The sequence below is a fragment of the Aspergillus brasiliensis genome (assembly GCF_001889945.1).
Source record: "Aspergillus brasiliensis CBS 101740 unplaced genomic scaffold ASPBRscaffold_1, whole genome shotgun sequence".
Classification (NCBI taxonomy): domain Eukaryota; kingdom Fungi; phylum Ascomycota; class Eurotiomycetes; order Eurotiales; family Aspergillaceae; genus Aspergillus; species Aspergillus brasiliensis.
The window spans coordinates 1,167,994-1,194,503 of record NW_027137442.1 but is presented as its reverse complement, the minus strand read 5'-3'; the positions used below and the strand labels follow the sequence as shown (position 1 = coordinate 1,194,503).

The 26,510-nt window shown below is 49.0% G+C and overlaps 11 protein-coding genes and 1 non-coding gene across 12 annotated transcripts; 5 read left to right on the top strand and 7 right to left on the bottom strand.

Annotated features, from left to right (window-relative positions):
- Positions 1-580: 580 nt before the first annotated feature.
- ASPBRDRAFT_113186 (PalH/RIM21 family protein) lies at positions 581-2,976 on the bottom strand (the record flags this gene model as incomplete). Its single annotated transcript, XM_067616723.1, has 2 exons — positions 581-2,772; positions 2,868-2,976. 2 exons carry the CDS (start codon positions 2,974-2,976, stop codon positions 581-583), a joined length of 2,301 nt encoding a protein of 766 aa, XP_067484435.1.
- ASPBRDRAFT_230050 (uncharacterized protein) lies at positions 2,845-3,709 on the bottom strand. Its single transcript, XM_067622000.1, has one exon. It carries the CDS (start codon positions 3,540-3,542, stop codon positions 3,075-3,077), a length of 468 nt encoding a protein of 155 aa, XP_067484434.1. The 5' UTR covers positions 3,543-3,709; the 3' UTR covers positions 2,845-3,074.
- Positions 3,710-3,979: 270 nt separating this feature from the next.
- Positions 3,980-5,059, bottom strand: ASPBRDRAFT_190518 (DUF614 domain protein; the record flags this gene model as incomplete). The annotated part of the gene is made up of 2 exons (XM_067620244.1): positions 3,980-4,215; positions 4,279-5,059. The coding sequence occupies 2 exons, from the start codon at positions 5,057-5,059 to the stop codon at positions 3,980-3,982; spliced, it is 1,017 nt and encodes a 338-aa protein (XP_067484433.1).
- A 3,127-nt stretch (positions 5,060-8,186) lies between these two features.
- ASPBRDRAFT_190517 (uncharacterized protein) lies at positions 8,187-9,160 on the top strand (the record flags this gene model as incomplete). The annotated part of the gene is made up of 2 exons (XM_067620243.1): positions 8,187-8,318; positions 8,405-9,160. 2 exons carry the CDS (start codon positions 8,187-8,189, stop codon positions 9,158-9,160), a joined length of 888 nt encoding a protein of 295 aa, XP_067484432.1.
- A 1,826-nt stretch (positions 9,161-10,986) lies between these two features.
- ASPBRDRAFT_36386 (phosphatidylinositol-specific phospholipase C domain-containing protein) lies at positions 10,987-12,503 on the bottom strand. The gene has a single exon (XM_067623494.1). The coding sequence runs from the start codon at positions 12,479-12,481 to the stop codon at positions 11,066-11,068; it is 1,416 nt and encodes a 471-aa protein (XP_067484431.1). The 5' UTR covers positions 12,482-12,503; the 3' UTR covers positions 10,987-11,065.
- Positions 12,504-12,794: 291 nt separating this feature from the next.
- Positions 12,795-13,214, bottom strand: ASPBRDRAFT_230011 (uncharacterized protein). The gene has a single exon (XM_067621999.1). It carries the CDS (start codon positions 13,130-13,132, stop codon positions 12,863-12,865), a length of 270 nt encoding a protein of 89 aa, XP_067484430.1. The 5' UTR covers positions 13,133-13,214; the 3' UTR covers positions 12,795-12,862.
- Positions 12,825-14,888, bottom strand: ASPBRDRAFT_36385 (alpha/beta hydrolase family protein). The gene has a single exon (XM_067623493.1). The coding sequence runs from the start codon at positions 14,620-14,622 to the stop codon at positions 13,297-13,299; it is 1,326 nt and encodes a 441-aa protein (XP_067484429.1). The 5' UTR covers positions 14,623-14,888; the 3' UTR covers positions 12,825-13,296.
- Positions 14,889-15,106: 218 nt separating this feature from the next.
- On the top strand, positions 15,107-17,185 carry ASPBRDRAFT_230001 (Zn(II)2Cys6 transcription factor domain-containing protein). The gene has a single exon (XM_067621998.1). It carries the CDS (start codon positions 15,297-15,299, stop codon positions 16,980-16,982), a length of 1,686 nt encoding a protein of 561 aa, XP_067484428.1. The 5' UTR covers positions 15,107-15,296; the 3' UTR covers positions 16,983-17,185.
- Positions 17,186-17,740: 555 nt separating this feature from the next.
- ASPBRDRAFT_190513 (Ytp1 family protein) lies at positions 17,741-19,803 on the top strand (the record flags this gene model as incomplete). Its single annotated transcript, XM_067620242.1, has 5 exons — positions 17,741-18,023; positions 18,106-18,752; positions 18,812-19,129; positions 19,202-19,582; positions 19,651-19,803. The coding sequence occupies 5 exons, from the start codon at positions 17,741-17,743 to the stop codon at positions 19,801-19,803; spliced, it is 1,782 nt and encodes a 593-aa protein (XP_067484427.1).
- Positions 19,804-20,521: 718 nt separating this feature from the next.
- Positions 20,522-21,186, bottom strand: ASPBRDRAFT_190512 (uncharacterized protein; the record flags this gene model as incomplete). The annotated part of the gene is made up of 3 exons (XM_067620241.1): positions 20,522-20,576; positions 20,650-20,961; positions 21,050-21,186. The coding sequence occupies 3 exons, from the start codon at positions 21,184-21,186 to the stop codon at positions 20,522-20,524; spliced, it is 504 nt and encodes a 167-aa protein (XP_067484426.1).
- A 974-nt stretch (positions 21,187-22,160) lies between these two features.
- ASPBRDRAFT_190511 (uncharacterized protein) lies at positions 22,161-22,664 on the top strand (the record flags this gene model as incomplete). The annotated part of the gene is made up of 1 exon (XM_067620240.1): positions 22,161-22,664. One exon carries the CDS (start codon positions 22,161-22,163, stop codon positions 22,662-22,664), a length of 504 nt encoding a protein of 167 aa, XP_067484425.1.
- Positions 22,665-23,175: 511 nt separating this feature from the next.
- On the top strand, positions 23,176-23,248 carry ASPBRDRAFT_t31. Its single transcript has one exon. It is a non-coding gene; the product is annotated as a tRNA-Lys (tRNA).
- Positions 23,249-26,510: the final 3,262 nt, after the last annotated feature.

Genomic DNA, 26,510 nt, shown 5'->3' with positions numbered 1-26,510 from the left:
TGGCAAGTCCATCACAACTAGTAGACGAGATTGTGAGCATGATACCGAAGCATAGGTACGTACCTGCTACCTGGGATTTTACTACTATCTTCACCAAAATAAACAATTCGTGGTCTGTTTTAGTGATTAGCATGACTGGAATGCAGAACCATAGCTTACTTTTTACTATCCCCAGACCTAGGACGGCAATATGTCGCATTAATATGCTATAAGAATAATGTATATGAAGGAAAGATCAGTTATATATGCATCCCAGGGGTATCTTTATACGTCCAACAACAGTGCAGTCGCCTGAGACGTGGAAGGCTCCAACCAATCCAGACCAACCTATGCATACACCCGTGCCCAGCCCAAGCCCCTAATTAAACCGAACATCGAAAAAGCAAAGCAAGTTTTAACCCGGAATAAAGAAGTGTGAGAAAAGAAAACTCCAGTAGTAACCCATCCGGCAGTACCCAAGATCTCCAATACTCCCCGCTAAGAATCAAATATCAGCGGCAGAAAATGCGAAAATAAAAATAGAAGCGAAATAGAGTGTTCGAGTCAGGAAGTCCAAGCAGTCACGCATTATGCGTGGGCCTCACTGCTGGCTATGCGACCCTCGTGATTCTTCGGGGGGCTCGTCTGGAAGAGGTTGAGCTGGTGACAGAGGTGCTCCCTCGGTCGGGTCGAATTCCTGTTCGGATTGCTGGCGCACAGCCGGCCCTCGAGTAGGCTCGCTGACCGAGCCATCGGCGTCCAGCACCGGCTGACGTTCAGAGCATTGCTCACCAGGTTCTACAAGCGCGGCAGTTTCAGGGTCATACCGCAGCTCATAGTTGCCATGGCTGAATCCTTGCCCATCGGCTGCGCTCCAAGGAGCGGCGGTTCGCGTTTGCGGCTGAATCACCCTCACAGGCAGGTCATCACGGCCCGGCGGCATACGCTGGTTCGAAGTTGTTGTTCGTGAACTAGGCTCGTGATATTGCTGCGGCGACCAGGTCTGTTGACCACGGCGCCTAGCAGGAATGACCGTGACCGGCAAGGGAGAGTCGGAGCCTTGTCGTCCAGAACCAGGTCGCAATCTCCGATGGAAGCCAAGCCGAAATTCATGCCTTGGTTGTAGGCTATGCTCATCGTCGCTGTCATCCAGAGAATGGTGCTGCAGTTCCACTTGAGCAGCTGCCGGATTCCCTTCCTCCTCAGCCTGTGCAGAAGCGACTTCTCGTGGCAAAGATGCCCGCCTTCGCTTGAAAGGATTGAGCAGCGTTCGCCACCTTTTATCCACGTGCACTATCTGAGGCGATTGTTCCCGGGTCTGTTGTTGTGCCAGCGCATCATGAGCCAGGCCGGCTTGCTGACTGTCGGCGGTCATCTCCTTCGCGGCCACCGCTTCGTCGATGTCCTCATCCTCTTCCTCCATATGAGGCATGGCCACCGGCGGGGTGGGACTGGAAACGGGGTGATAGTGTATGTTGTATACTGTGCTGGCCGCGCTGGTTGTGTCGGCCCGACTCACAGGAGTTATAGCTGCTGGAGGAGGAGTTGGTCGGGGCGCCATGCGCCGGCGCCGAGGGTCCATGTGAATGTTGTGCTGCTGATTCTCCAGGTTTGACTGCCAATTCCGACCAACCCTCGTGCGCAAAGGACGATGAGCCAGTCCCATCATGCCTCCCCAGCCTGAAGACGTTCCACCGCCTCCGCCTCGATCATGGCCGTCAGGGTTGTAGCGCGGCCAATCGACCTCTTCCGAAGGCGTCACTTCCAACATTTCATCCCCATCAAAGATTTCGCGTCCAAGAATGCCATCCTTCCTCTCATCTCGCTCCAATGCCTCAATTCGCTCCACCCATTCCCACACCACGACACTTGCTGCAGCCGAACCAACCCACCTAACATAAGTACCCCATCCCGCAATTTTCGGTTTGGCGATATCCAAAACGAAGAAGACAACGGGTATAAGGATCGCACATAAAGATAGCAAGGCCACGAGACAGATGTTCCTCATTTTCGGATGGAAGAAGGCAAATCGATGTTTCGAAAGCGAGTAGAAGATGACCCAGGCGGCGTACAAGAGGTTGAGAGCAAGCTCGAACAGATAGCTGAGAGCGGGGATCGCGTCTTCATAAAGCCGCGGATGAACGGTGTCGGTCTTGACCAGAAACTTGTCGAGGATACTAAACGTGGTATCAAACACAATTAACGCGAACCCTGCCCACTTGATCATGATTTTCTCCTTATGTCGAGGAAATAGCCGAATCAGGGTCTGAATCTGAGCCAGCCACAGAAAGGTGCTGGAAATGATTCTGACCACCCGGATCTCCAAACCGTCGATGACCTCGTCGGCCAGCGCTTCGGCATCGGAGTAACCATAATAATATTGCTGTTCCGCCACACGAAAGGAGTCCACAGTCGCGATGGTGAGGGATACCGCAACTAACAAGGCCGCGACCTTTTGCAGCCACGGCCGGCCACCAACACCAACCACCGACGAATTACCACTATACGAACCGCTAATCATCCCATGACGTCCGAGAAAGTTTGCACCACCACCAGGGCCCCCAACATAAAACGTCCGTGGCGTGATGAGCAGTATTATAACGAGAAGATAGCTGACAACAGTCGTACAGCCCATGGCATACAACGATGGCGTCACGGAGGAATAAAACGGGTCGGTGACATCGAGCGCGGCGACTGCATGGGCTGTGGCCGTTGCCGTGCCCGTACAGATGGGTTCGTAGATGGCATTTTCGGTCAAAGCGATGGAGTAGGAGCGATTCAAATAGACGTAACCTGCAAATGCAGCCGCCGAAGCCGCGTCAGTGTAACCGTACAGAAGCAAGTTGGTGTTTGACAGCCCGCATTGGGCCCAGCACAAATCCACATACCGGAGCTGGGTAATAGAAACGGCGTGCAGTCAGCTTCATAGGTCCTGGTGGTTGTTGTCGTTGGTTGAGCCCAGATTTGGCGAGGCGTTAGATGAGCGGGTTCCCCCATGGTCGGCGGGGGGACGATATTCTCCTCGGAGCAGCCCTCAGACCCCTACGAGATGAAGCGTAACGGCTATCATCAATGCCCTTGTCAAAGTGGACCCGTCACACGCGGCCATTCAAGCAACCATCATTCTTGCCGGGGTGTGGGGTGGTGCTGAAAGAGGAGACGAGGGGGCGAGGCGCAACGAAGGGCGCGCGAGAGATGGGGAGAACGAGTTGCTTTATCCGATGGTTCGAAACGGGCGGAGTCGGGGGGAAGCTGGGAAAAAGGGGGGCGGGGAGACAAATTTCGAGACGATCCGCGTCGGAGTTTGGTGAGCGGACAGAACAGCTGGGAGTGATTTGGGGGGAGATGAGAAGCAACAACAACAACCGAGCGTAGGGGAAGCGATGCTGCAAAAAGCTGAGGTGGGTGGTACACGGGGATGACGATACGTCCTGGCGAGTAGGCGAGGGGGAGGAGAGGATTTGGCAGCGCAATAGAAAGATCCGCCACCCGCGGTCCAGATTGCCGTCGCCAGTTCGGCTCTTCTTTCTGTACACACCGCTTGCCCATCTCCACCACCTCATCAAGTGTTCCTCTATTTATTGTACAGCTAATCTCGTTCGAGACTCTTGCTAGTGTTTCTGCAAATGCAACAATGACAACTGTCTTGTTTGTTCATGTATGTACAGGTTGGCTAGACCCCAAGGCAGGTCCACACCAGCAATCATGGCAAATAATGACCCGCGACGGGATCCAAAGCATGAGATCAAAGTCACGAGGGAAACGTTCGACTGACAATCGATCACACGGAGACCTCAGCCTCCCAACAAAACAAGCATGGTAGTACAGGTGGATGAGAGGGGATGGAATTAACCAGATCCCATGCACTGCGCCCCTATTCAGAAACCACTTCAAGTCGTACAAACATCCCCAGCACTCTGCCCCCCTCTATAGTTAAAACAGCGATCAGGGTCTCACACCCCCACATTCTTCCCCCAGAGAACCCCCTATTGAAGTCCCATCACCTCGGTGGTGGTCCGTACGACATCTGCATCGGAGGCAGGTATGGTGATACCAACGCTGCCCCCGTGGCACTGGCAAATCTCCCGCGTTCTTCTTCCCGTTTCTTGATCTCGACCTCGTTTTGGATGAGCGTACAGCATGTACAGCAAGTCGCTCGAGCGCAGTCGGAGATAATATCTCCTTCGATCTTATAGGCTTTTCGCGTCCGACGACGCTGGAACGCGGCCAGAAAACCTGCGACAGCATGTTAGCATGTTTTGCCGGTGCTGGAGACGGACTTGAAATGTGCGCGCTTACATTGACACCCACAGAGCAGAGCCATGGCGGTGCAGGAACCATTGCACGTCTCATACCCGAGCATGTTTGTTGGATCCTCACTCCTTGACCTCATAGAAAGTCGATATTGCGTTTTTCCGAATAGGATGCATGGGCAAAGTAGTCCCAGGCAGCATGACCCAACATCATAGCAACCGCACATGCTAGTGCGCCACGATCCGCCTGCAATTTCGAGATCAGGATGAGTTATTTGACCCGGCCGATGATATGCCATGAGATCAAATCCGGCAGGTGTCGTTGGCGCCCCATGGGCGACTGGAGGGGGAAACTGGGGTAACTGTGGCGAATGCAAAGGATTCGTGTCGGGCACAACGGCCATAGGCTCTTTGTTCGGTAACGGCTCTGACATTTCCAGTTCTTTCTTAACTGGGAGAGGGCCTGGGGATTGTGGAGGCTGTGCGTATGCGTATTCGGGGACTTTCGGGTGCTGTTGGACTTGCTGGATCTCGTCCGCGTATGGCGCATAGTTGGCTGGATGTTGCTCGAGATTTGGTCCGCAGGAATAGCCTTGCACGGCCATATCTTGCTGGTACTGTTGTGACTTTTCATTCAACGGCGGTTGGAAGTGCTCCACGATAGTCTGTGATTCTGCTGACTGGGCGTTCGTCGTGGCCGCTAGAGGCGTGATCTCATCTCTCACTCGGCTCCCCGGAGCGTGCATTTCCAATGGAGTTTCCATATAAGAGTATCTCGGATTGGGGCCCAGATTGGACGTATTCAGCTGCAGTTGTTGTCTATTCATATTGGCGGTCGCTTCTGATTCCAGATCGCAATCTTGTGAACCTGTCTATAGCTTCAGACACTAGACCCTAGTGCACAGAGCGTTTCAGCTCTGACTCTGAAGGTAGAAAAAGGTTATCGCGGGGTGAACGGTATTTTCGAATCGCTCAAATGCGGTCGTTCCGTAGGGATCTACATGTACCAGCGAGGCGCAAACCGTCCCCTCGCAATCCGGAGGAGAGAAGCATCAATAAGCAGCACAGCACAGTGAGTGTGCAAAGATGAAGTTCTTCGACATCCAAGTAGTAGTATAACCAAAGTCACCAAGTCATGAAACCAAAGAATAAATAAAAAGAAAAAAGAATAGAAGAAAGTCCAGAAGCACAACCACACCCACCAGGACGAGAAACCGGAAGGCAGCGAGATTATAACTAGCAGTAAGCAGGTATAGTCGCAATTGGCGTGACCAGAGTCGCCCGGAGTGGAGAGGGGATGGCATGGCGCTTCGGGGGAAGAATGAAAATGGATGGATGGACGACAAGCAAGCAAGTTGCTTTGCTGCTGCGGCGGGGGAATCATCATACGGATTGTAGTTATTGGCCAGCAAGTTGAGCGTCTAAAGCACAAGTTGCGCCGAACGAACCCCTAGCGCTGCACCCTTATGTGGCTCTGTTCACACGAGTGATGAATCCTGTTGGTCTGGCGGTCTTTCGGATCATCCTGTTGGGTCCCGAAGCACACCTTCTCACGATTCTCATCACATTTCGCCGGTCGGCTGGCGTCACATTGGGTGGTTGCCGACCGCGCTGTTCCATCCCCTGTCTTGCTCTCCCCTCTTTCTTCCTTTCTTTCTTCGTGGTATGTATAAAGTCGTTCCGTGACAGTTGCCGATCGCAACGCTTTGGTTGGATTGATTGCCAACAGTTGCTACTAGCTCAGTACGTAGTATCTAGCTACCGGGGGTTGAGCGTGTCCGGCCTATCCCTATCGTGATAGTAGTTCCCCTCCGGGTAGACTATCCAGCCGCTGGCAGTCATGGTTACTATCCTTTGTTAGTTAGCTTGGTAGCTGGTTCATGTACCTATAGTCACTGCCAGCGCGAACGACTAGTACTTTGTAAGTAGTTACATCCCCGTATGCACCAATAATGCAGGCAGAGCATGGTGACCAGCCGAGTTGCAGTGCATGCCATGCCGCTCGGGAAGAGATGTAGCGATAACATGGCATGTGCGCGGTAAGTTCTGGGTTCCCAACGGCTTGGAAATAAGTTCTGCATTCATACTATGGAGCAGTTTGACGCTGAGAGCTCAGCTCGACCCATACTCGTCATTAATTCGCCGGATAAACATTAAATAAGACTAGGTTGAGACATTTCTCTGAACTGCCCCTCATTGTTAGTGGTGACTGGTGAGTGGTACTAGGATTCTTGCATCCAAGCAGCATAGTTCACTTTCCATCACCACATACACTAACAAAGTAGTGACGAGCATAGATAGAAAGGATATCCTTGTTGCTCCAACACATGACATCACGTGATAGTATACATAGTTACAACTTAATGCCTGAGGCTGCCATCACATTGCCCTCCGATGTCTGTTGTCTTGGCGCCAGGGCTGGATGCGACAGACCATCTCTACCACTACACATGACCGTACTGCATTCTACGCGATAAGGGAGATGAAATGGTCACAGAGAATCAGAATCTCATCAAAGTTCTGTGCAACCAGAGAGAGAGAGAGCAGAATAATAACTGCTGTACCATCTGATGCATACACTACCAAGCAACTTGCCATCAACAGAGGATAGAAAATAGGTGCCAAGCTTGGTTCATCCCATCTCAGTCAAACCCTCTCGGCCAATTGCGGATAGTAGATAGTGTCTTCCTTAGTGCAAGCGGATCAGTTGAGCCGTTCCGTTTCAGAATCATGCAAAGGAACTCCTATCCAACCCATCACGAGGCAACAACTGGCCGTGTAACGAACGCACTGGGCCTCTGTGGCGCAAGCTCCATCCATTCAGTTCCCGGAACGATAAAAAGAAAAGCTTAAGGTTAACCGCAACTCCACTTGCCAGTATGTATCTCCACTACTTTATTTGGTCTGCTACTCCATACTACTCGGTATATTCAGTCTACAAATTATCCCACCAGGCTATGAGCTTATCATCAATTCTTTCTCTTCTTCCAGCTTTTCTGATGATAAATATGCTCGGTTGATGATAGAAACCATTTCGAGACCTCCCTCGATGAACTGCAGATACAACAGTGTGAAGAATTGAAGAAACAGGTTGCTGACAGTTTCACAGACTAACAAGCTAGCATAGCAAAAAAAGAAATGAAAGAAAATCAGCAAGCTCCAGCGAATAGGAATAAATCGTCCCAAGCCAATCAAATGACTTGGAAATACCCAGGGATGTCCCTAGAAAGATTAAAGTTTGTCATCAGGAAGCTCCAGGGTAGTCACCGTTGATCGTCTGCAAAGTGAATAAACTCAAAGTCAGCCACGGTGTAGCAGTTGGGCATTTTGACAGATATCTTCCCGTCTTTCGTACGATTGGAAGATTGGCATGGCATGTAAGCACGGGAGATGATCGTCGATCGTCGATTAAGTACACGATAGAAGTTCCCTTGGTAGAAAAGTTCCGCTACTTCTTAGATTCCTTTTTGAGAAGTGACCCAATAAATCGAAGAAAAACATCATAATGAGTGCGCTGTCAAATGGCATGTCTTCTAATGAGTATTCGAATTGTAGGCAAGTCGCGATAGAGAAAAATAGCTTCAAGTAGGCAGCAGTGGGTCACTTTGCAAGCACAATATCTATATAAATGGGTCTGAAATGCCCCATGTCTCTGGTGGCCATGCAGCTTCAGCCAAGCTACAATAGTACGATTACTACTATACGGCTACTCGTACTACATCGACAACGAGAACGACAAACAGGCTGCCCAAAACCAATTTCGAGTTACAACTTCCCAGCAAGATGTCCGATAGATTCCCCGATCTTTTCCTTGATCAGTTTTTTGATCAGCTTCAGCCAAGCGACAATAGTACTACTACAACTACTACTACTACGGCTACTCCAACTACATCGAGAACGAGAAAGACAAACAGACTGTCAAAAACCAATTTTGAGTTACAACTTCCCGGCAAGATGTCCGATGAATTTACCGAGGCGTTTTTTGATGAGATAAGGAGAATTACCCATGCTCTGGACCAAGCTGGAATCAATAACGTACTTTGGGACGACGTTATTAAGTGGCTCCTCAACCAAGGTGTTTCGTCGGTAAGCACACTCCCCTGTCCCACCGTCAAAAGAGGACGAGACAATAGTCCCTGGCTTTCCCTCTCTTTTCTAACACAACCCAATAGATGATCGATTACATCGTCCACGATGGCATGGCCGAAAAAGCATGCCAGGCCCTTCTGGCTGCCGGGCTCGAGCCATGCGAGCGTGGGGAACAATGTTGGGTGACGCGTCCTTTTCTCAAGCCGGTGGCTGCAGCGCATGTACACTTGAAGAGTAGCAGATTACAGGATACCGATATATATGTGGCGTTCTGGAACAAGTCGTCTCTGCTTTTTGCCTTCCCCGACTTACCGTCGTCTCCTCCTTCATCAGATAACCCGTACTACATGCCAATCAGGATCCCAAGGACCTACTTCGATGATACGTCGCGGCGTCCTCCACTAGATTTGACTCCTGCAAGGATGGTTAGGCCGGTCAAGATAGTTGAAGCCTTGATATGGCTGACATGTCGGGACCGGAATCCCAATGAGCGATTGGAAATGGGGTGGGAAGATGTGTGGCAGATTGACTTGCTATCCTGGGAGAGAAGAGCCCCAGGACTTGCTAAGGAGGGGCTATTTTTCCCGAATGAAATGCGGTCCGATTTCCGGCCTCTTTGGAACTACCTCTGTGGTGGCGAAGGTGAACGATCCCCCAAGCAGCATCGCGCATACTATCTGGCGCTTCAAGCGAAGTTCCGTGCGGAAAATGCTCTTCCGCGCACACCGCAACCAAAAAGGAGAACAAGAAAGCGAGTGAAACAGCTCATGGACTATGAGGATGAAGAGCGCCTGAAAAGCTTCGACCCCGATTATGTTAACCCTATTTTGCTCCGATGAAAATATACGAGGTGGTACTACTTAGGAAGAATGCATTCTGTACTTTGCTCCAAAACCTATTATGACATCTCCACAACCTATGTCACACCAATCGTAGTAAACACTAGGTACTGCCTATCAGCATTAAGCCCGAGTTCGGATGGTTTTTGACGTACTTTGATCCTGTGTCGCGATGTAGGTTTTAGCTTTACACTCACGAAACAGGCTCTTCGGGTAGAGTTTTTCTCCCAAGGGGGTGAGGGAAACCGGGGGGGAGCTTCTGTTGGCTTTGGTTCAAGACGACAGGAGCAAAAGTACCAGATAGTTAAAGGCAGACTGAGAATGTCCACCACAAGAGGCCCGAAGCTGGCAGTTATAAGAAGAGCCATGATTGTCCCCTTCCCTTTGAGCGATCAAAAAGATCTCAACATCAAACAATGAATTCAGCCGCAATCAGCAGGATATGGTGGAATTGCGATATTGCCATACGGCGCTGTATTGTGCCTGACAGACAATTTGATGATATCAAATTGGTCGTAATTGGCCGGCAGTCCATCCAAAACCGACGCCCGGCCTGGACACCAAGGTCCACAGTATGTTCTTCAACTGTCCTCTTTCATACGAATTACCTATTCCTTACATATCTTGTGCTGCCCCTTTATACATTCAGGAACTCACTAACTCATCCGGTGAGCCATACGAGGCCAACACGGTTTCTGTGGCAGTCTCTGGCCGGGGATCGGTTCCCCGGCTGATAGGGGCCTTGATGGCCTCCAACAATTTCAACTCATGCGACGACAATTGCGTGGTATTCAGATCCCCCTTTGGTCCAGCCGAAATTCGTATCAGATTTGTTCCAGGAAATGAAGTGAGTAACTACGCTTTCCGGCTACTGATGAGCACTGGATGACATTTTACTTTCTTTTTTCATAGCTTCTGTACTTTCCAGCCTCTGCCACAAAAGTCGCCGACTTAAGACGCACGGGAGACCGGATCCCATACTCATCTTTAGTGGATGAGCTACTCGACTTGTTTTGGAGACCCCCCGAACCGAGAAGAACTTCAGACGATTTCTTGTACGAACTGACAGAACTGATCCCACAACAAGAAAATACCATCCGTCTTGGAACGAACAAACAGAAACTTCTTGGGCCGTGTGCCTTGGCCCGCGGTCATGATAGGAATTGGGGACGGAGCTTGAGATGGTGGAGAGCAAAACTTGGTTTCATGTACTAGCCAGTGATACGAGCTGATGTGGTTTCTATTTTGATTGGCGATCTTGTGCGTTTGTGAAATGTGGGCAATTTGTTCAGAAGCGATGGATTTTCGGATTCTGGTGCAGTCTGCTTCGTATGTTTTCCTTGGTTGGAATTTTTGTTAGTGAAGAAGGCCACAGATTGATGGAATGAGTCTGCCTACTATTCAGTTCTGCTTGAAAACCCCCACCTGTTGCTTCGATTTCGGTCTGTTGATGGTAATTTTACCAGTCACATTTATGGCATCAGCGAAGCCAATGGTTGGTAGCCTGAATGTGTCAAGGATGATCCTGGTAGAGAGGTGAACAAGAACTCTCATCATGCTGACGGAGAGAACGACGGACAACGATCACCTGATGCCGCCTGCACTCTCTATTCTTGAGGGAAGGGAAAACACTGATGAGGTAGAGTCAATCTCAAAGGCAGCAGGCCCGCTTGTTGATCGGAATGGAGCAATGCTGGCATGATAAACAGCATCAAATCAGTACTGATGGAATAACGACGAAGCACTAGCAGTAGTTGTGAGTCGTTCCAAATTGCCGACCCATTAGTAAGCCAGAGTAACTAGTTACTTACGAGGTAACTAGTTGACAAGAATACAAATACTAACTAGTATTTATAGCAGTTTGGCAGGTACCATTCTATCTATCCACAGTACATGACTATCAGTTTACAAGGACAAGCGCTGCCGCGAGAGCATAATGGACGTATCGACAGTCGCCCCATCGATAAAGTCATTCATGATAACAATAGTCTTTTCGGCCTGAAGTCTGTCCAGAGCATTCGCCCTGATCCAAGGCAAAGTTTGCATGTCAAGCATCCCCTTGGTCGAAGTGAGACATGAGCTAGCCGCTGCCGCGGAGAAGACGCTGTACACAAGCACTTCTTTGATGGACTGGGAGGTCGCCTGGCACTGCAGGATGGTCAAATCGGAGTCCGCCTGTCCCTCAGTAGTCATAGACTCAAAACGGCCGATTATCGAGTCGGCACTCAGGGTCGCATATGCTTCAGCGGTCCAGCTATCGTACTTGTCGGCTTCGATGACAACAATCAAGCGGGTCCCCGTGCGGCGCAATTCCTCGATCGGCTGTTCAAAGCACTCGCGTGTTCCCCAGGTGAGGGGGCTACGCACTGCTCGGGCGCACGCCTCGTTAAGCAAGTCCGGAATCTCGTCTTCTGTGGGCCGCTGGCAATCCGCCACGATGTTATCCCACCGGATATGAATGGTGACCATCTCCGTTTGGTTCTCGTCGAGGAAGGCGACCTGCTCGCGAAGGAACTCGTCAAAAGCAAGGCCTGGGATACACGCATGCTGGAAGTAGAACGTGTCTCGCAGGGAAGACACCTTCTGAAACATGGGGAGGAGCTTTGCTGGGCGGAACTCGAAGTACCGTGCTCCCATGGCCAGCATAATCGAGACGGTTTTCTTTTGGGTGATGGAGAGGCCGTATACGATATGAGGTAGCTTCTGCATGAGAAAATGGTCCGGGACGTGGTTGACGTGCTCAAGCAGTGGAACAAGACGGCGAACGACTGCCAGCATGTCCGAGTCGAGATGTTGAAAGATGGCCTCGCATGCCGTCATGCCATTCATCCCATTATCGTGCGGCGCCGCCAGCACGAAGCGCGAGAAGGGCTGCTGTGCAGCAGGGGATCCTGGGGGAGCCACACTTCCCATCCACTTTCGATTCTCTCTCGAGCAGATGGTCACATAACACTGATGGCGATCGGTGAGACCGACCTCGCCGTGACCTGCGGCATAGAAGCCATAAGTGATGATGGCGTCCTCAGTAACGATGGGGTGGAAGTCCTGCGTCGCAACCATCGTGCCTCCCTCAACCTTTCCTGAAAGGCTGTCGATGTCGTTATGTGCGTCAGCCACACGTTCCCCATAGCGAAAGATGGTCCATTCGAAGCGACCTGTGAAATTTCCGAGCCCCTGAATGTGCGATGAGTCGATCTCGAGCTGACGACTTGTGAAGTTGTGGGTCACATCATGGAGCACTTCTTGCTGCGGCACAGCAAAGCCGACCTCGTAGCCTGGAACGCCGATGTAGCTGTATACAGTGATACCTTTGCTGGGCATGATTTATGGGTGATGTTCTCCCGAAGGTGACCGGGGGATGTTCGCCTTGGCGCATCGCCTTTCTGCAACTTGTCCCACTTGGATCGGCACTATCCAACTACTAGCCATATTGGGAAGGTCTCCTATCCCGGGTACATCGTGAGATCGTCGGACTTTCTCATATACCGGGGTGGCAGAAGTACGAATGAGTATCGTTTATATTACAGTCTGCTAGTTGCCATTTGCTTGATTACACTCATCGATTACAGTATTGCATATTCATGACTTCGGGACTTTTACTATGTTATTCTGCCCGTTTATTACCAATCAGTTAGGCAAAAGAAATGGTATTCTCAAGTGTCTTGTAAAACACTAGCACTTGAATGGACATTCAAAGACTCACTAATACACACATGATTTGATTAAGTTTCTTGAAGAAGAGAGAAATAGATAGGTGTATTTTGATATTATAAAAACCATGTAATTTGAGAAAGAGAATGGTATTCCAGCTGAGACAGGCTGATGTTTCGGTTGTTTCCTTGGACATATTTGACGCGCCATCGAACTCCGGTGACAGACTGTAGAGTGATAACAAGATGTAAAATGATGCTGCTTGGGCGAAGTGCAGGCTGAGTGTGCTGTAGTCTCCATTGTGCAATTTGTGTTGGCCATCGGGGATTCTGCCTCGCTAAACAAGCGCGAGCTTCTCGGCAATGATGATGTACAAGTCTTCTCTTTCACTTCTTATAGAAGACGTATAGTTGAAAGCAGTCTTCGCGCCTTTGTCCTAGTTCATGATGTGATCCTACTCCTCTCATCCGGAAACACCAAGTCTATCACTCCAAATTGGTGCTATTCCCCGCGTTCAGCGTCTTATTTAACCAAGCGAACATCGTTCTCGCCATTTCCTGTCCAGCCGCGGTCTGGCAATGATAGCCTGCAGTCCCATTGAATCGGTACCAAGTTGCCTTGGCACCGAGTGCATCGGCGACCTGCTGCGGCTGTCCCGGGAAGATGTTTTCGAATTCGGCATCACCAACAAATACCGGCATGTTGATTTTTCCAACGACATTTCCTAATTGGTATTCCTTGGTCTGATTGAAAAAGTTAGAAGGTGAGTGTGTGAGAAACGACCACAAGCCTTGGTCGAGCCCCCAAGCCGTGTTGGTGGAGAGCTTGTCGGCTCTGCGCAGCGAGAGAATCTCCTGGTCGAACTCGGTATAATTTCCTGCCTCGTACATCGCCAAGAGGTTGGAAGGTAACTGTGCCGAGAACCCAGCATATAGATCCCAAACACCATCGATGAGGACGACAGCGGAGAATCGAGGCTCGAACGCTGACGCACGTGCAGCCAAATAACCACCGAATGAGTTTCCCACAAGTACGAGGCGGTCCTTATCCACAATCTGAGACTTCTGAGAGAGAACATAGTCCACAACAGGGGCCACAACATGCTCCCAATCCGGAATGAAACCGAGATTTTGGTCCCGACGCACAGTAGGTTGGCCTGGTCCTTCATAAGTAATGCAATTCCAGCCTCGCGCCAGGGCGGAAGCAACGAAGTAATGGTATGAGTCTTCTTGGGCTGCATCGAATCCATTTCCGATCACCAGAGTCGGCCGTTGGTGGCTAGTGCTGTCCGATGCACTGTACCAGATTGCTTCAATCGTGAAGTTGCCTTTTTTGGCAGGAATGCGAACACGCTGGCCAGGTACAGGGAGAGATGCCAGCGCCTTATCAAAGGCGGCCGTCTGTTCTGCCCACAGAGAGTTTATCAATGGATTGCTCCAGTTGCCATGCAGGTAGATGTCCGCACGACGAAAGTACTGGGCAGCAGAGAACCACGTGTCTCTCACATTGACTGGGTCGTATGCGTTTTCTGGATTTGCCGCCGTTTCTTTGGTACGATTGGCGAGGATGTAAAACTGCTCACTAAACGAGTCCATATCTCCCGGTCTGATGTTTTTCGCAGCACCGAGGACAGGAGCGATGTCCGATCCTCCGGTTAGGGCATCACCGAGCGCAATAAGATATTGAAAGTTGAAGGCGGAATCTGTGCCTAGCTCCAGTGTGGGAATATTGCTGGTTTGGTTCGTTCCAGCTGCTGAAGAGCAGGATGAAAAGACTGTCAACAAGACATAGATGCAAATGGAGATTCTCATATTGGAGGATTATATCGATGAAAACCAGTGATAATATCGTTAGTATCCGACAGGCGAGTATTTGAATAGAACTGATCCATGCCATGATCTGAAGTAGCTTTCGATGCTTTATATATTCGTTTGAATCTATGTGTTAGGCCACCACCATGATGTATAAGTTGACCTTGCATCATCCGAATTAGTGGCAAGTAGGCCGAAGAAAGTGCTCTTTTGCGACGGTACCGAAGATTCCGCAGGTTGATGACTTGAGCCTTCACTCCTCTCCGAATGATGGCGAGTAGCTATAGCCAGCAGTTGATCAATCGCAGGCACCACGATATTTAACATGAGGATAATAGCAATTCCCCGGATTAGCTGAGGGTCACACTAAACCCAATTGGATGTATGTTTGCGAGTGAGAACGTCTATTGGTGGAAGGAGAATATAAAGTGGGCCCCATGATGCCGTCAACTTAGTACGCCTTAACAAGTTAACTTAACAACTGCAACTGCCGAAGCTCCGCCACATCACTAAGCATGCATGTTGGATCTGATTCAACACCGCGCGCCTTGGCAGCCTTTTGGGTACCGCTGAGCTGTGACCCGGCCTTGACATGATGATGCTTTTAGTCCACCCGTCGTAAATCGGCAAAAGGGCTCTCTTTCTCCGTCTCTTCGGTATCTCTGCTGCCCACCATGGTAAATTACGGGCGTTCAAAGGGATGTGTCACTTGCAAAGAACGACGCGTCAAATGTGATGAGGCAAGACCGGAATGCCGGGCGTGTCAGCGGCTCCGGCTTTATTGTGGAGGCTACAAGACGCAGTATGAATTTAGAGACCAGACTTACAAGTTTCGCAGCCAAAGCGCGATGGTCCGACGCGCCACACAGGAGAGCCGAGCCTATAACCTGCGGCCGCTTAGTGAACCCGATACAGCCGTGCCGTTTTACCTTCATTACTACGCCAGAATGGGTCGTGGTGACATGAGCTCCGCACGCGGGTTCTACGAGGTGCTTATTCCAATCTACTGCTCGCAGCGGCAGGACTCTGCACTCTCATTAGCTGTGTCAGCGGTTGCGTCACAAGTGCTGTCTATCTGGCGACTTGACAACTCTCCCCGGCCACAGCAGGCTTATGCCCGGGCTGTCAAGTGCCTTCGGCGTACGTTACAGGACCCCCATGAATGGGGCAACGCAGCAACAATGCTGGCGATCTTATCACTGCAGCTCTTCGAAAGTATTGTTGCAATATACGGCCTTCGCCCATCTTCGCAGATACACCATAATGGAGCAGTGTCTTTGCTTCCCTTCACGGATGCAGGCGACGACAATAATAGTGCAACTGCATACATTCGGCAATTTATTCTCCATACAGAAATTTGCTCAGCGATACGCCAAGGAAGGCCGTTACAAACAATCGCGTCTTCATGGATTAAAAGCCACGCCCAATTCACCGTACCAAACAACCCAAGTGCGGCACTTGATGCCATCGGAGTGTCTGTTGCTAGGATACAGGCTAGGCATCTGAAGTTGGGACTACAGAGTGGCCGCGTTACATGCTCACCGGAAGAACTGAGCAAATGCATTGCGCAGACGAGACAGGTCGATCAAGAATTGCTTGCTTGGGCACAGTGCGTGCCTGACTATTGGCATCCACTACAACTTACAAGTGAATGCAATATCGATCCTTCAATCCCACTTTATCAGTCTACGTGCGAAGTCTACCCCTCCTGTCAAATCGCAACGATCTGGAACTTGTGGCGCATTCAACGTATATTGATTACCATGATCAAACTCAATTTGCTTGATGCTACATTGGGCGCTAGGCTATCTGACCTCCAGTGCGATGGCATGTCGTGGAACCTTCAAGAGTTGGCGGAGCTTCAGCACAGTCTGCAGGAGCTTGTCGATGGCGTGTGTTATAGTGTGCCCTTTTATCTCGGCAATCTAAACAAACCTTTAAGCATTGCCAACTTCGCCGACCCTACAATTGTGCTTCCAAGCGTACACTTTCTGGGTCCCAATGGACACGGGAAAACACAAATCCACCACCCCCCTCAGGCGGCGGTGGATGAGCACAGGCGCCACATCCTCGCCCGAGGGCCATGGCACATTATGGTTCCCCTCAGCCGGCTGTTGGCCTTATGCTTCGAAGAGTGGGGTCCGCTAATCAGGACATCTCTCAGGCAGGGACAATACGAGTGGATTCGTGATCAGTTCCTGCGGGTTACCATACTGCTTCACATCAACCCAGTGGTGGGCAGCGCTCATGACGGGGGCGGATCCCTGTCGAAGGTTTCTGACACGACGTCCCCAGATACGATGGCCGAGAACCTAACAACAGGAGTGCGGAAAGGTGCAATCTTCATGAGTGGACCATAGCATCTCTTGTTCGAAACCAAGTATTCATTCTGCCTACTGCCGTGGCTATATTACTGACCTTCCAATTAATGGACGGGTCGTCATATCTCACCTCCAAGGAATCCACCCAACCAGTGGCAAACAGGCCAAAGAGAGGTTTTTCTTGCGACGGTACCAAAAAAGTCCTCCGCTCGATGAAGACCCCCACCCGTTACCCAATTAGGATGATGATAAGCAGCACTTGATGAAGCGCAGGCATCATGATAATCTCCCGGACTAACCGAGAATCGCGCTAAATCAAATCGGGTCATGGTTTGCGACTCATGTCATTTGTTGGTGGAAGCTGCATATAAGGTGATCAGGAGTACAATAATAGAACCTCATGAGGCTTAAAAGCATCAGATGGGATGACCATGGTTCCGAGAAATGGTTCTTGCTTCTCTGTTAAATTTCTTGTGCTACCTTTTATTCTTTACATTCCTGCTCGTTAGAGTGTTCCTTGCGTCTCCTACTCCTCTCTCTTCCAGCTTGAACGCCTTTGACCTTTTCCTTCTTTCCGGAGTCTTCTCCTTGTCTGGTGTCTTCCAGCATATTCTTGTCGTTGCTTGCAGGCTATATTCTGGGACCAAGACTGGTGCAACTTGGTCTGCAAAGACAAGGTCCTCGGGTTGCAAAGGTCTACAGCTCTTCTATTTTGTCACCCCTGTCCTTTGGCTGATAGCGTCCGTACAATCTCAGATTATTGTTTCGAGGTAGATTATCCTATGTTGTCTTGCTCCATGAGCCGCGCGTCATTTCTGGCCCTACTGGTGACAACCCTGGCACTTGCAAATGATGCGAGTGCCCTCCCACATGGTGACGATGCCATGCACATGGGCAGTGGAATGTCTCACGGCGATCACGGTAATTTCACAACGTTAGCCAGTGTCCAACCATCTGCAACCTCGCAGGTCAGCAGCGATGATTCGCCAATGAGCTACTTTGCCTCGGGGTCACACACTGGCACAATTGTTGCCCATATCGTGCTCATGATTCTGGGATGGTGCTTTGTTCTACCTACAGGTATGCCCTCTACTGCTCTGTCTAACCCTTCTTGATTTTTCTCTTCTACTGCTGCAGCCAGGACTGACCTGACCATGGATAGGTGTCATGCTCAGTGTTGCCAGGTCGCGCTTTGCGCTGCCAGCACAGTTGCTCTTCCTAATTGTCAACACGTTCGGCATGCTGCTTGGTATCGTCTACAACAACACAACTCCTGACCTGTACCCAAACAATGCTCATCATAAAGTCGGTTGGGTCGCATCGAGTGTCGCTTGTGCTCAGGTGGTCATGTCATTAATATTCACCTACGCCGGAAGAGGCGATGCCGATGTCGCCGCATCTGAGCGTGCAGCATTCATGCCCGTGTCCAGAGATGAAACGATCTATCATCAATCGCAATCCTTTTCATCTATTGCGCTTCACAACTGGTCAAGAGATAGTGGCCAAGAGACGGAACGTGACCCCTTCATCCCCAGTAGCCCTTCCTCGTCCACTTGCGTGCCGTCATCGGCAGATTGCGTTGATTCTCAAAAGCCAGAGGGTGACTTGAATGGTCGGAAATCTGGCGGTTCTCGCAGCTGGTTTCGCAACACGTTCGTCGACCGCTTCTTGGCTAGTCGTGTACCGGGAATGGTGTCCCGTCGTGTCTTGGGTATTCTCAACGTGATTTATATGATCATTGACCGAATCCTCTTGCCTTTTGGCTTCATTGCCATTGCAACAGGAGGTGTGACTTATGGCGGCATCATGGTAGGTGCTTTCCTCTAAACCCACACAAGAACGTCATGTGCTGATTACATATTCTATAGAGGGGCATCGAGATATTCAACGGCCTTGCGCATTTCATCAAGGGCGGAATCTTCTTCTGGTACGGGATATTGACGCTAGGGCGATGGATGGGCTGCTGGTCAGACTTGGGCTGGGCCTGGAACGTGAAGCCCGCTGCAGAGATCGTTGGCAAGGCGAAGGCCAGAATTCCTTCAGCTGAATTCGTCGAGTCTCTTGTGATCTTCCTGTATGGAGTCACGAATGTGTTCTTAGAGCATTTGTCGGGCTGGGGTGGCGAATGGACCGCCCGGGATTTGGAGCATGTGTCCATCTCCATCCTATTCTTTGGTGGCGGATTGGTAAGATACAGCCTTCTCTAAACTAGTTAAATACTTTGTTGGACTGTTACTAATCAAATATCCTCCCCTTAGTGTGGTATGCTTGTCGAGTCCAAGCGAGTGAAAAATTGGGTAAACAGCACCGTGCTGCAGTATCCTCAGTTTTCAGCCCACGGACTCGTTAAATCAGCCTGGCACGTTCCCAGTTCGCAATATGTGTCTCTCAACCCGATGCCTGCCCTCGTGATCCTCCTCCTAGGCACCATGATGGGATCGCATCACCAAGCCTCTATGACTTCGTCCATGGTACATCAGCAATGGGGCAATCTCTTGAGCGGATTTGCCGTCTCCAGAATCCTGACCTATGCCATCCTATTCCTAAAGCCCCCAATTTCGTATTTACCATCTCGCCCACCCACTGAGATTCTCGCTTCCTTCTGCCTGGTAGGCGGTGGTCTCATTTTTATGATGAGCGTAAGTTTGTCTGTCTGCCAACGAGAAATCTGTATAGATTGTGACCGTGCTGATGATCGACTGTATAGACCAGGAGCATTGTCGAAACCATGATCTACTACGAGATCGATTCCATGTTCACGATGACCGTGGGAATGAGTTTAACGGCCTTTGTGATGGCTTGGGAAATCATCGTTATTGCTATCAAAGCGTGGGCGATGCGAAGGGAAGGCTCCGTCTAGTGCGCTAGGTCGGGAAGATCGTCTGCTTCTGTACTGTTCCAATACCTATTAGAAAGTCATAAATTGACCTGAAAAGGGTCCATGTTATAGATTTGTGTGATTGAGCTTACATAGTAAACTCAAGGAAATGAAATAATGAAGGACTGCAGAAATGACACACACTTTACCGATCCAAATTCTTTGTAAAACTTATCTCCTAGCTTAATTCCTTCATATAGCCGCATTTGAGCTCTGCTAGAACCAATAGCCTTCAAACATCCTAATATCCCCCTTTAACTCCCATCCCTTTGTCCTTAGCCAACACCCTTCATCTCTCCTCCCTCCAATATCTTCAATGACAATCCCTCGACAAAGGCTGCAACCCAGCGTAATACTTATACCGCTCTGCGGTTTGAATCCTGGCCTTCTTGCCGAACAAAATCATGGGGATACAAATATTCAGACTGACGAAAGCAAGCACTCCACAAAGGATGAAAGTGTTCTTAATACCCATTCCGTCTATCCAGGGTGTGATGACAAACATGATGATGATTGAAATGACGTTGCGGACGAAAGCGACGGCTACGAATGCGTCACCGATGATCTTCAAGAGAAAAAGAGAACAAATTTAGAGAATTGGTTAGTTAGGTAGTCGGCAAGTAATTTGTCACATTGATGTGGGGACTCACGTCTTGATAACAATCGGTCAGATATGTTAGAGCAATATCGGACCCTAACCCTAGACCAATACAGTATATAGCTGTGCTGATGGCAAGGACAACCCAGGAAGATCCCTAAGTAGGAATGTATATGTTAGAATGATTGATTCAGGTGAGGAGGAAGAAGGTGGAGGAAGTTAAGACATACTTGTTCAAGTTCAAAACCGAAGAGTAGAAGACCGGCTGCGCATAGACATCGGTCGGCGTGCCAAGATATAACCGATACTCGGGCTCGTAAATCCCATGATTTCGCCGGGAGATTGTGATCGCTACCCAGTCAGTAAGTGGGCCACCTATGATTGAACCGATAATGCCTCCCACCAGGCCGCTGAGGTTGAACAGCCCGATTTGGGCGGAGTTGAAGTTGTAAGGCGGGTATAGCAGGTAAAGGGACTGGACGGCTCCCAGGACGGAAACCCAAGCAAGAAGAAACCCATAGATCAGACCGGTGAAAGCGACGCTGGGAAGGTGAAAAGCAGAATTAGAGGGGTCCAGGCACGCCCGAAGAGAGCCCCGTCGCCCAGGCTGCCCATAGCGCCGAAGCGAACTGAATCACTGTACTGAGAAGATAGACCGGTCGACGTCCGAACTTGACCACGAATGGTATAAAGAGGAAACAGCCTGCCGCAAGCCCAACAAAGTTCAACGCGCTTGCATTGTTCAGGTCTGCGTATGAGAAGCCCATCTCGGTGTAGGGTTCATAGGCGACGGACCCAACGTCTAGCAATACAAACGTAGCAACGACATATAGACAGGCAAGACCTAAGTTGATCACTTTTCTCGCAATACTCCAGATCTCGTACTGTATCGGATCATGAGTAGCATGAAATATAGAGAATGTCTACATTCTGAGATGGTCATTATGACGGTAATTTTTGTTGACTCGGGAATCAAACGGCAATTATTGCAATTTGTAGATAAGACTAAAACTCCCTTCAAGCCTGGTCTGCATAGCTAAAATATGCAGTAGTAAAGTTGTCAAGAAACCAAGAAGGTTTTCAAAATCTAGGAGTATGGCAAAAAGCACCATCGGCTATTATGACAGCCTCCGCTAGACCTGCAGATATAGTTAGTACTAACTAGAGTGCGGGCCCGCAGCAACTGTAAATTTTGCTATCTCTACCGCATAGATACCTACTGAATATCAATTCTGTGATCTAAATCGCTCTGATGTAGAAAGCGATTGGCGCAGTAAGTATTCCTAACTTTGTTCGAAGCCTGTTAGAGGAGGAATATTTTAAACACATTTTCCTGACAACTCTTTATCGTTCATAAATTCCGGTATCAGACCGAGTGCCCCGAATACCCCGGTATATAATGCGAACGAGCCCGAGGAATTATTTCCTCCTCTTGCGCACTACGGAAAGGCAGCTGAAGATGAATTTAAGTGTCTTGTGATGAATGTTTCGGCTCCGCCTCTGTCCTTGACTCAGAAAAAGCTTCCTGTTATGGTCTTTATTCATGGGGATTCATTTCTCTCTTGGGTTGAGTCTGCTGGTGGAATGAGCGTGTCAAAATTCCCGCACCATTTCAACGAGTAATCTCAATGTCGGGTCCTATGTGGCTACTGGTAACCCTTGTGTCGATGGTGTATTTCAAGTTGAATCTACCTTTGGTATTGAGAATATAAGATCGCCCCCGAAGTCACTTAAAGGCTACATGGTCGGCGACGTCCTCCATGAATCAATGATATTTGTCGAGAGTTTTGAGGATGTGACCTCGAAACTGTCCGTTTGCGTCTCGTTTCTCATACTGATGAACATTCGACCGAAGCTATTCTTCAATCATATTGGTTCGATTCAATGCTCTCAGGATGAGTTCATGGATCGTATGAAGAGGTTGACCAGTGATGTCTTCTTTCAACTTCAAACTTGGCTTTCGTTACGCCGCTCAACTGTGCCGCAGACATATGGTTATCATTTCGACCAAGTGTCGAAGATTCCAGACGATCCTTTTGAAGGAAAAGCTTACCATGCTCCTGGTTTACTATATGTTTTCCTGAACACTGAAGAGATGTTGTCTCCTAGTGAAAATCAGCTGTCCCATACGATTGCTGGTCATCGGATCGACATTCTAAAGTATGACAATGGGCATTGGATGCGGTACGGCCAAGACGATGAAGTGAAGATAGTAACCGAGCAGGAGGGGTCGACTCGCTCCTAAACGCGAATGCAAAAAGATCATGGATCTAGGCGTAGCCGACCAACTAATAACGTTATGGCGTTGGACGATACTGTTGTCAAGCCTATCATATGGGAACGGGCTGGCGGATGCCCAAAAAGGAACGAAGCTGGTGTGAATGATTTGGGCTCACTAGACCAGTGTGAAAGACCGATGTACATAGTTCATCAAGATTTTTTGCTATCTCGCTCTTTATGTGAATATATATTTGGATTTCAATCACGTATTGATTATGGTACTAAAAGCGTAGTTTTGAAACCCCTTTACGAAATACATAAGCGGGTTGCTCTTCAATATATGAATGATGTCTGAATGCATCGCAACTCATAATCTGATAATTGCACTTACAATGGTGTTTTTAGGTGGCCTGGCGACCTGGAGGTTGCCTCCATCTATCTATAGGTAGGCCTCTCGGGATCATCGGAGCCAATTGTCAGTAAAACTAAGTTCAAGAATGTGGTTCACTTTTTGAATACCCCTTTCACATTCCCACGCCCGGCTAGCTCAATCGGTAGAGCGTGAGACTCTTAATCTCAAGGCTGCGGGTTCGAGCCCCGCGTTGGGCTATGGATTTCTTTTTTTGCTGTTTCTATTTTGTGTTTTTGCTGGTGGAGACAGTGTGCCGTACCCGCTGTGTAGGGTAGGTAGAGAGTAGCGCAAGTAAGGTAGGGTTGATAAGAACGCCTAATTTCACAAAAATGGCTCGGTCCGTTAAGAACAATTGATAATTCACTCCGTAGAGGACAATTTCCATGGCATTATCTTATCAATCGGAATTTCCAGGTTCTTTCTCGCCTTTATACAAACAACATCCTGTATGTATATTTGTGGCGTGATGGGAAGAGAACAAGATCGGGGGCAGATCTTAGATTCGCTCAGATCGTTACTATGTACGGTGCTATCATGATTATTTAATATATACAGCGGTGAAAAGCAAGGGCATACGGTAGGAAGCGCTGATTATTCTTTGCGAGATTATTATGGTGATTATTATTACTATCAATTCGAATACTTGGAGCATTTACTATGCTGGATGTTGTTTCCTCACATGGACGGATGGATTCTGTTACAGACACAACGCAATTGGTTTCGTTTGAAATCTTCAACGTACTGCTCAAAGGGTAGAGGTTCAGTAAGTAGTTATTATATATCTACTGACTTAGTTTATGTTACGCTACAGTACATAGAGTGAGATTGGCAGCAGGTTCAAGCATAGTCGTAATTGCACGATTACATATGTAAATAGGGAATATGTTGGAACCTAAGAACCTCCCAGAATATAACTATAGCCAAATAGTATTTCTTCCCCAGAGAAAGTTGAGATGCCACATCTGGTTTGCTACTATTATTTATGTCATCGTTGTAGAAGCCGACGAAGCTATGTCACGGTCGACTACATGTTCATGAATACGTGCCGTTGGGAAGTGCATTTCAGTCAAGCTCTACTACTGATGGAGCACAGCATCCTTTCATGTACTAATTTACTACACTACTTCTTTGGTTTCATCTAGTTTTCATCGATATAAATATATATTCAATACAAAATGAAGGCTTCCTCACAATCCTGTTCAACTGTAAATATTGCACGTCGCTACTGCTACTTTTAGACCACCCCATCCTATCTGAAACTACACGAGCAAATGAGTATTGCTTGGTTGGTTCATGTATATAACCGATAGTCGGGACTGGTAGTAAGGTATCTGTTCAGGCGGTTGAAATGGAATGTGCCGGAACACTGGTGCCTGCTGGGCAAGAAAGGCGCTGTATGCCAAGGGAGGGAAACTCAGGCCCGAGAGCTTTGAGTATTTATAGTGTCCCGCTGCCAACTATTCAAGTCAAAGTCAAGCCTAACAATGCTGGGCGTTACGGAAGGTGGGGACAGACGGGGAGAGTGGACTTCTATCTATTCGTTGGGTGTTCAGCCGTTTGTGAGAGGGGTTAGTATAGTAGTCCAGTGTCAATGTTTCTACTAGTATTGACCAGATGAGCGCTTTCTACTTCCCCTATGTGATGAGGCAAGCAGTAAAAGGATAATGGATCTGTCTTGGAGCATGTAAGGGCCATAAAGGTAGACTAATTGGTCTCAGGCTGGCATTTCCAATTCGACTAATGAATAGTTAGATATGACTGACTCGGTGAAAGAGTCAAATCCCGGTATCCAGTCCAGAATCTCCTACACTCGCACAACTGTTATAGTATTAGTAACTAGCCAATGTCGAAATGGTTGTACTACGTCAGTGACTACCGAATAGAGTACATATTTTCGTCGCCGATACCGTGCTAATCTAACAATTTCACGTTTGTGTTTCCCACCAATGACTCAATTGGCGGATAGTCAAACAATCACTAGAATTGCGCAATGATCGATGGTGGTGGTGGTGGTGGTGGTGATGCAGCTATCCTCAACTAGGATGCCGGCCAGCACGGAATCAAATCATTAGAGGCATGGTCCGCCTCGAGGAATGTCAATTCAACGGGACATAAAACTTGATCTGGTGACCCTGATGAGATTTTTTCCTTGCTTGCCTATAGAGGAGTGACGAGGATGATCCCTGGAACCGAGCGATACATGTCATATTTGGCCACAGTTCGCGGTTATATCTATCGATTTGTCTAAGAGGAATTTGAGGTAGATAAAAGAATAGAAGGATAATAGGGAGTCAAATAGGATTCCAGGGAGGGGAAGAAAGTGGGGATAGCTTTGCAGTAATACCGAGAAAATCAAGAAATAGCTTGGATTGCTGGAAGACCTGGTGAGAGTGAATAAACACGGGAAATGCAGATAGACCTGAATGAGGTTGTAAGGACGCAGGGATAGGCTTTAAGGCACTGAGAGGATCTGGCCGTTTGGGCGCCTTATCAATGGGGCATGGAACGGTCGCCCAATGGCCAACAAGCCGATCACGTTGACCAACCATTGGACCATCCCGCTGGAACAGAGTCATGCGGGTGTGGGCCTCAATTGGGGGTTTTATCTACTACTATGAAAGTATGAATACACTGAACGCATTGATTGAAGACTACTACTCCGTACTACTCCGTATTTCCCATTCGGTATTATCTCTCTCTCCCCCCTCCTTTAGACTCAAGAGATTCCGGCGGGGGGTTCCTGAGGGTTTCTCAAAGCGAGACAATCATCCCTTCCCCCATGCTTCGCTGATCAAACATCCGCCAATCTAAACATGCCGAATAGATCAAATGCCACAAGGTCGTTCGTTATCTAGCAGGTTATCTCGAGGGGCGTCTTATCGAGCGACCGACCGTCTATCTCCGGAGTACGGAGTAAATGCACTCTAATCTCTAGCTCCCTCGGATCGGCCTGGAGACCTCCATTAGTGGAATTCCCAGATCGCAGACCCCACCGGGCACAAAAATCAATAGTACTACCGAGTAGTGTACTAGACTAGCCTCGCCGCGATCAAGGGCACTTCATCATTGTGAATAGTCGTGGATGCAAGGCCTTCGAACCTTCGAAGCTTCTCCAAGCAGTCCAAGGGGAACTGATTCCCACCCGGAAAAGAAAAACAAACCATTCATCTCGTTTAGTCTAGGTTACAGATCAACTCCGGGATTAGCTTTGAGATGCAAGCCACAATTCCCATTTGGGTTGACCCGTTCGAGTTCTATTTCCACAGTCTCATAACCTCTATTTTTATTTGATTTTATACAAGTATCTATCTATCACGGCAGTTGTTGAGCAATGCAATTGGAGAAACCTATCCAGCCAGCCATGTTGCGTGCAGGGCGGTAATCTGCATTCCGAGTTCCCCGAAGGCGCCTGTGGACGGTGATTTGTTTGTTTCCGCGTCCTCCGTGCTGTGCAAGGGA

Coding starts and splice junctions, on each gene's coding strand:
- ASPBRDRAFT_36385 (XM_067623493.1), bottom strand. CDS start 14,622: ATGAGAATCTCCATTTGCATCTATGTCTTGTTGACAGTCTTTTCATCC.
- ASPBRDRAFT_230011 (XM_067621999.1), bottom strand. CDS start 13,132: ATGGCCAACACAAATTGCACAATGGAGACTACAGCACACTCAGCCTGC.
- ASPBRDRAFT_36386 (XM_067623494.1), bottom strand. CDS start 12,481: ATGCCCAGCAAAGGTATCACTGTATACAGCTACATCGGCGTTCCAGGC.
- ASPBRDRAFT_230001 (XM_067621998.1), top strand. CDS start 15,297: ATGGTAAATTACGGGCGTTCAAAGGGATGTGTCACTTGCAAAGAACGA.
- ASPBRDRAFT_230050 (XM_067622000.1), bottom strand. CDS start 3,542: ATGAGGTGGTGGAGATGGGCAAGCGGTGTGTACAGAAAGAAGAGCCGA.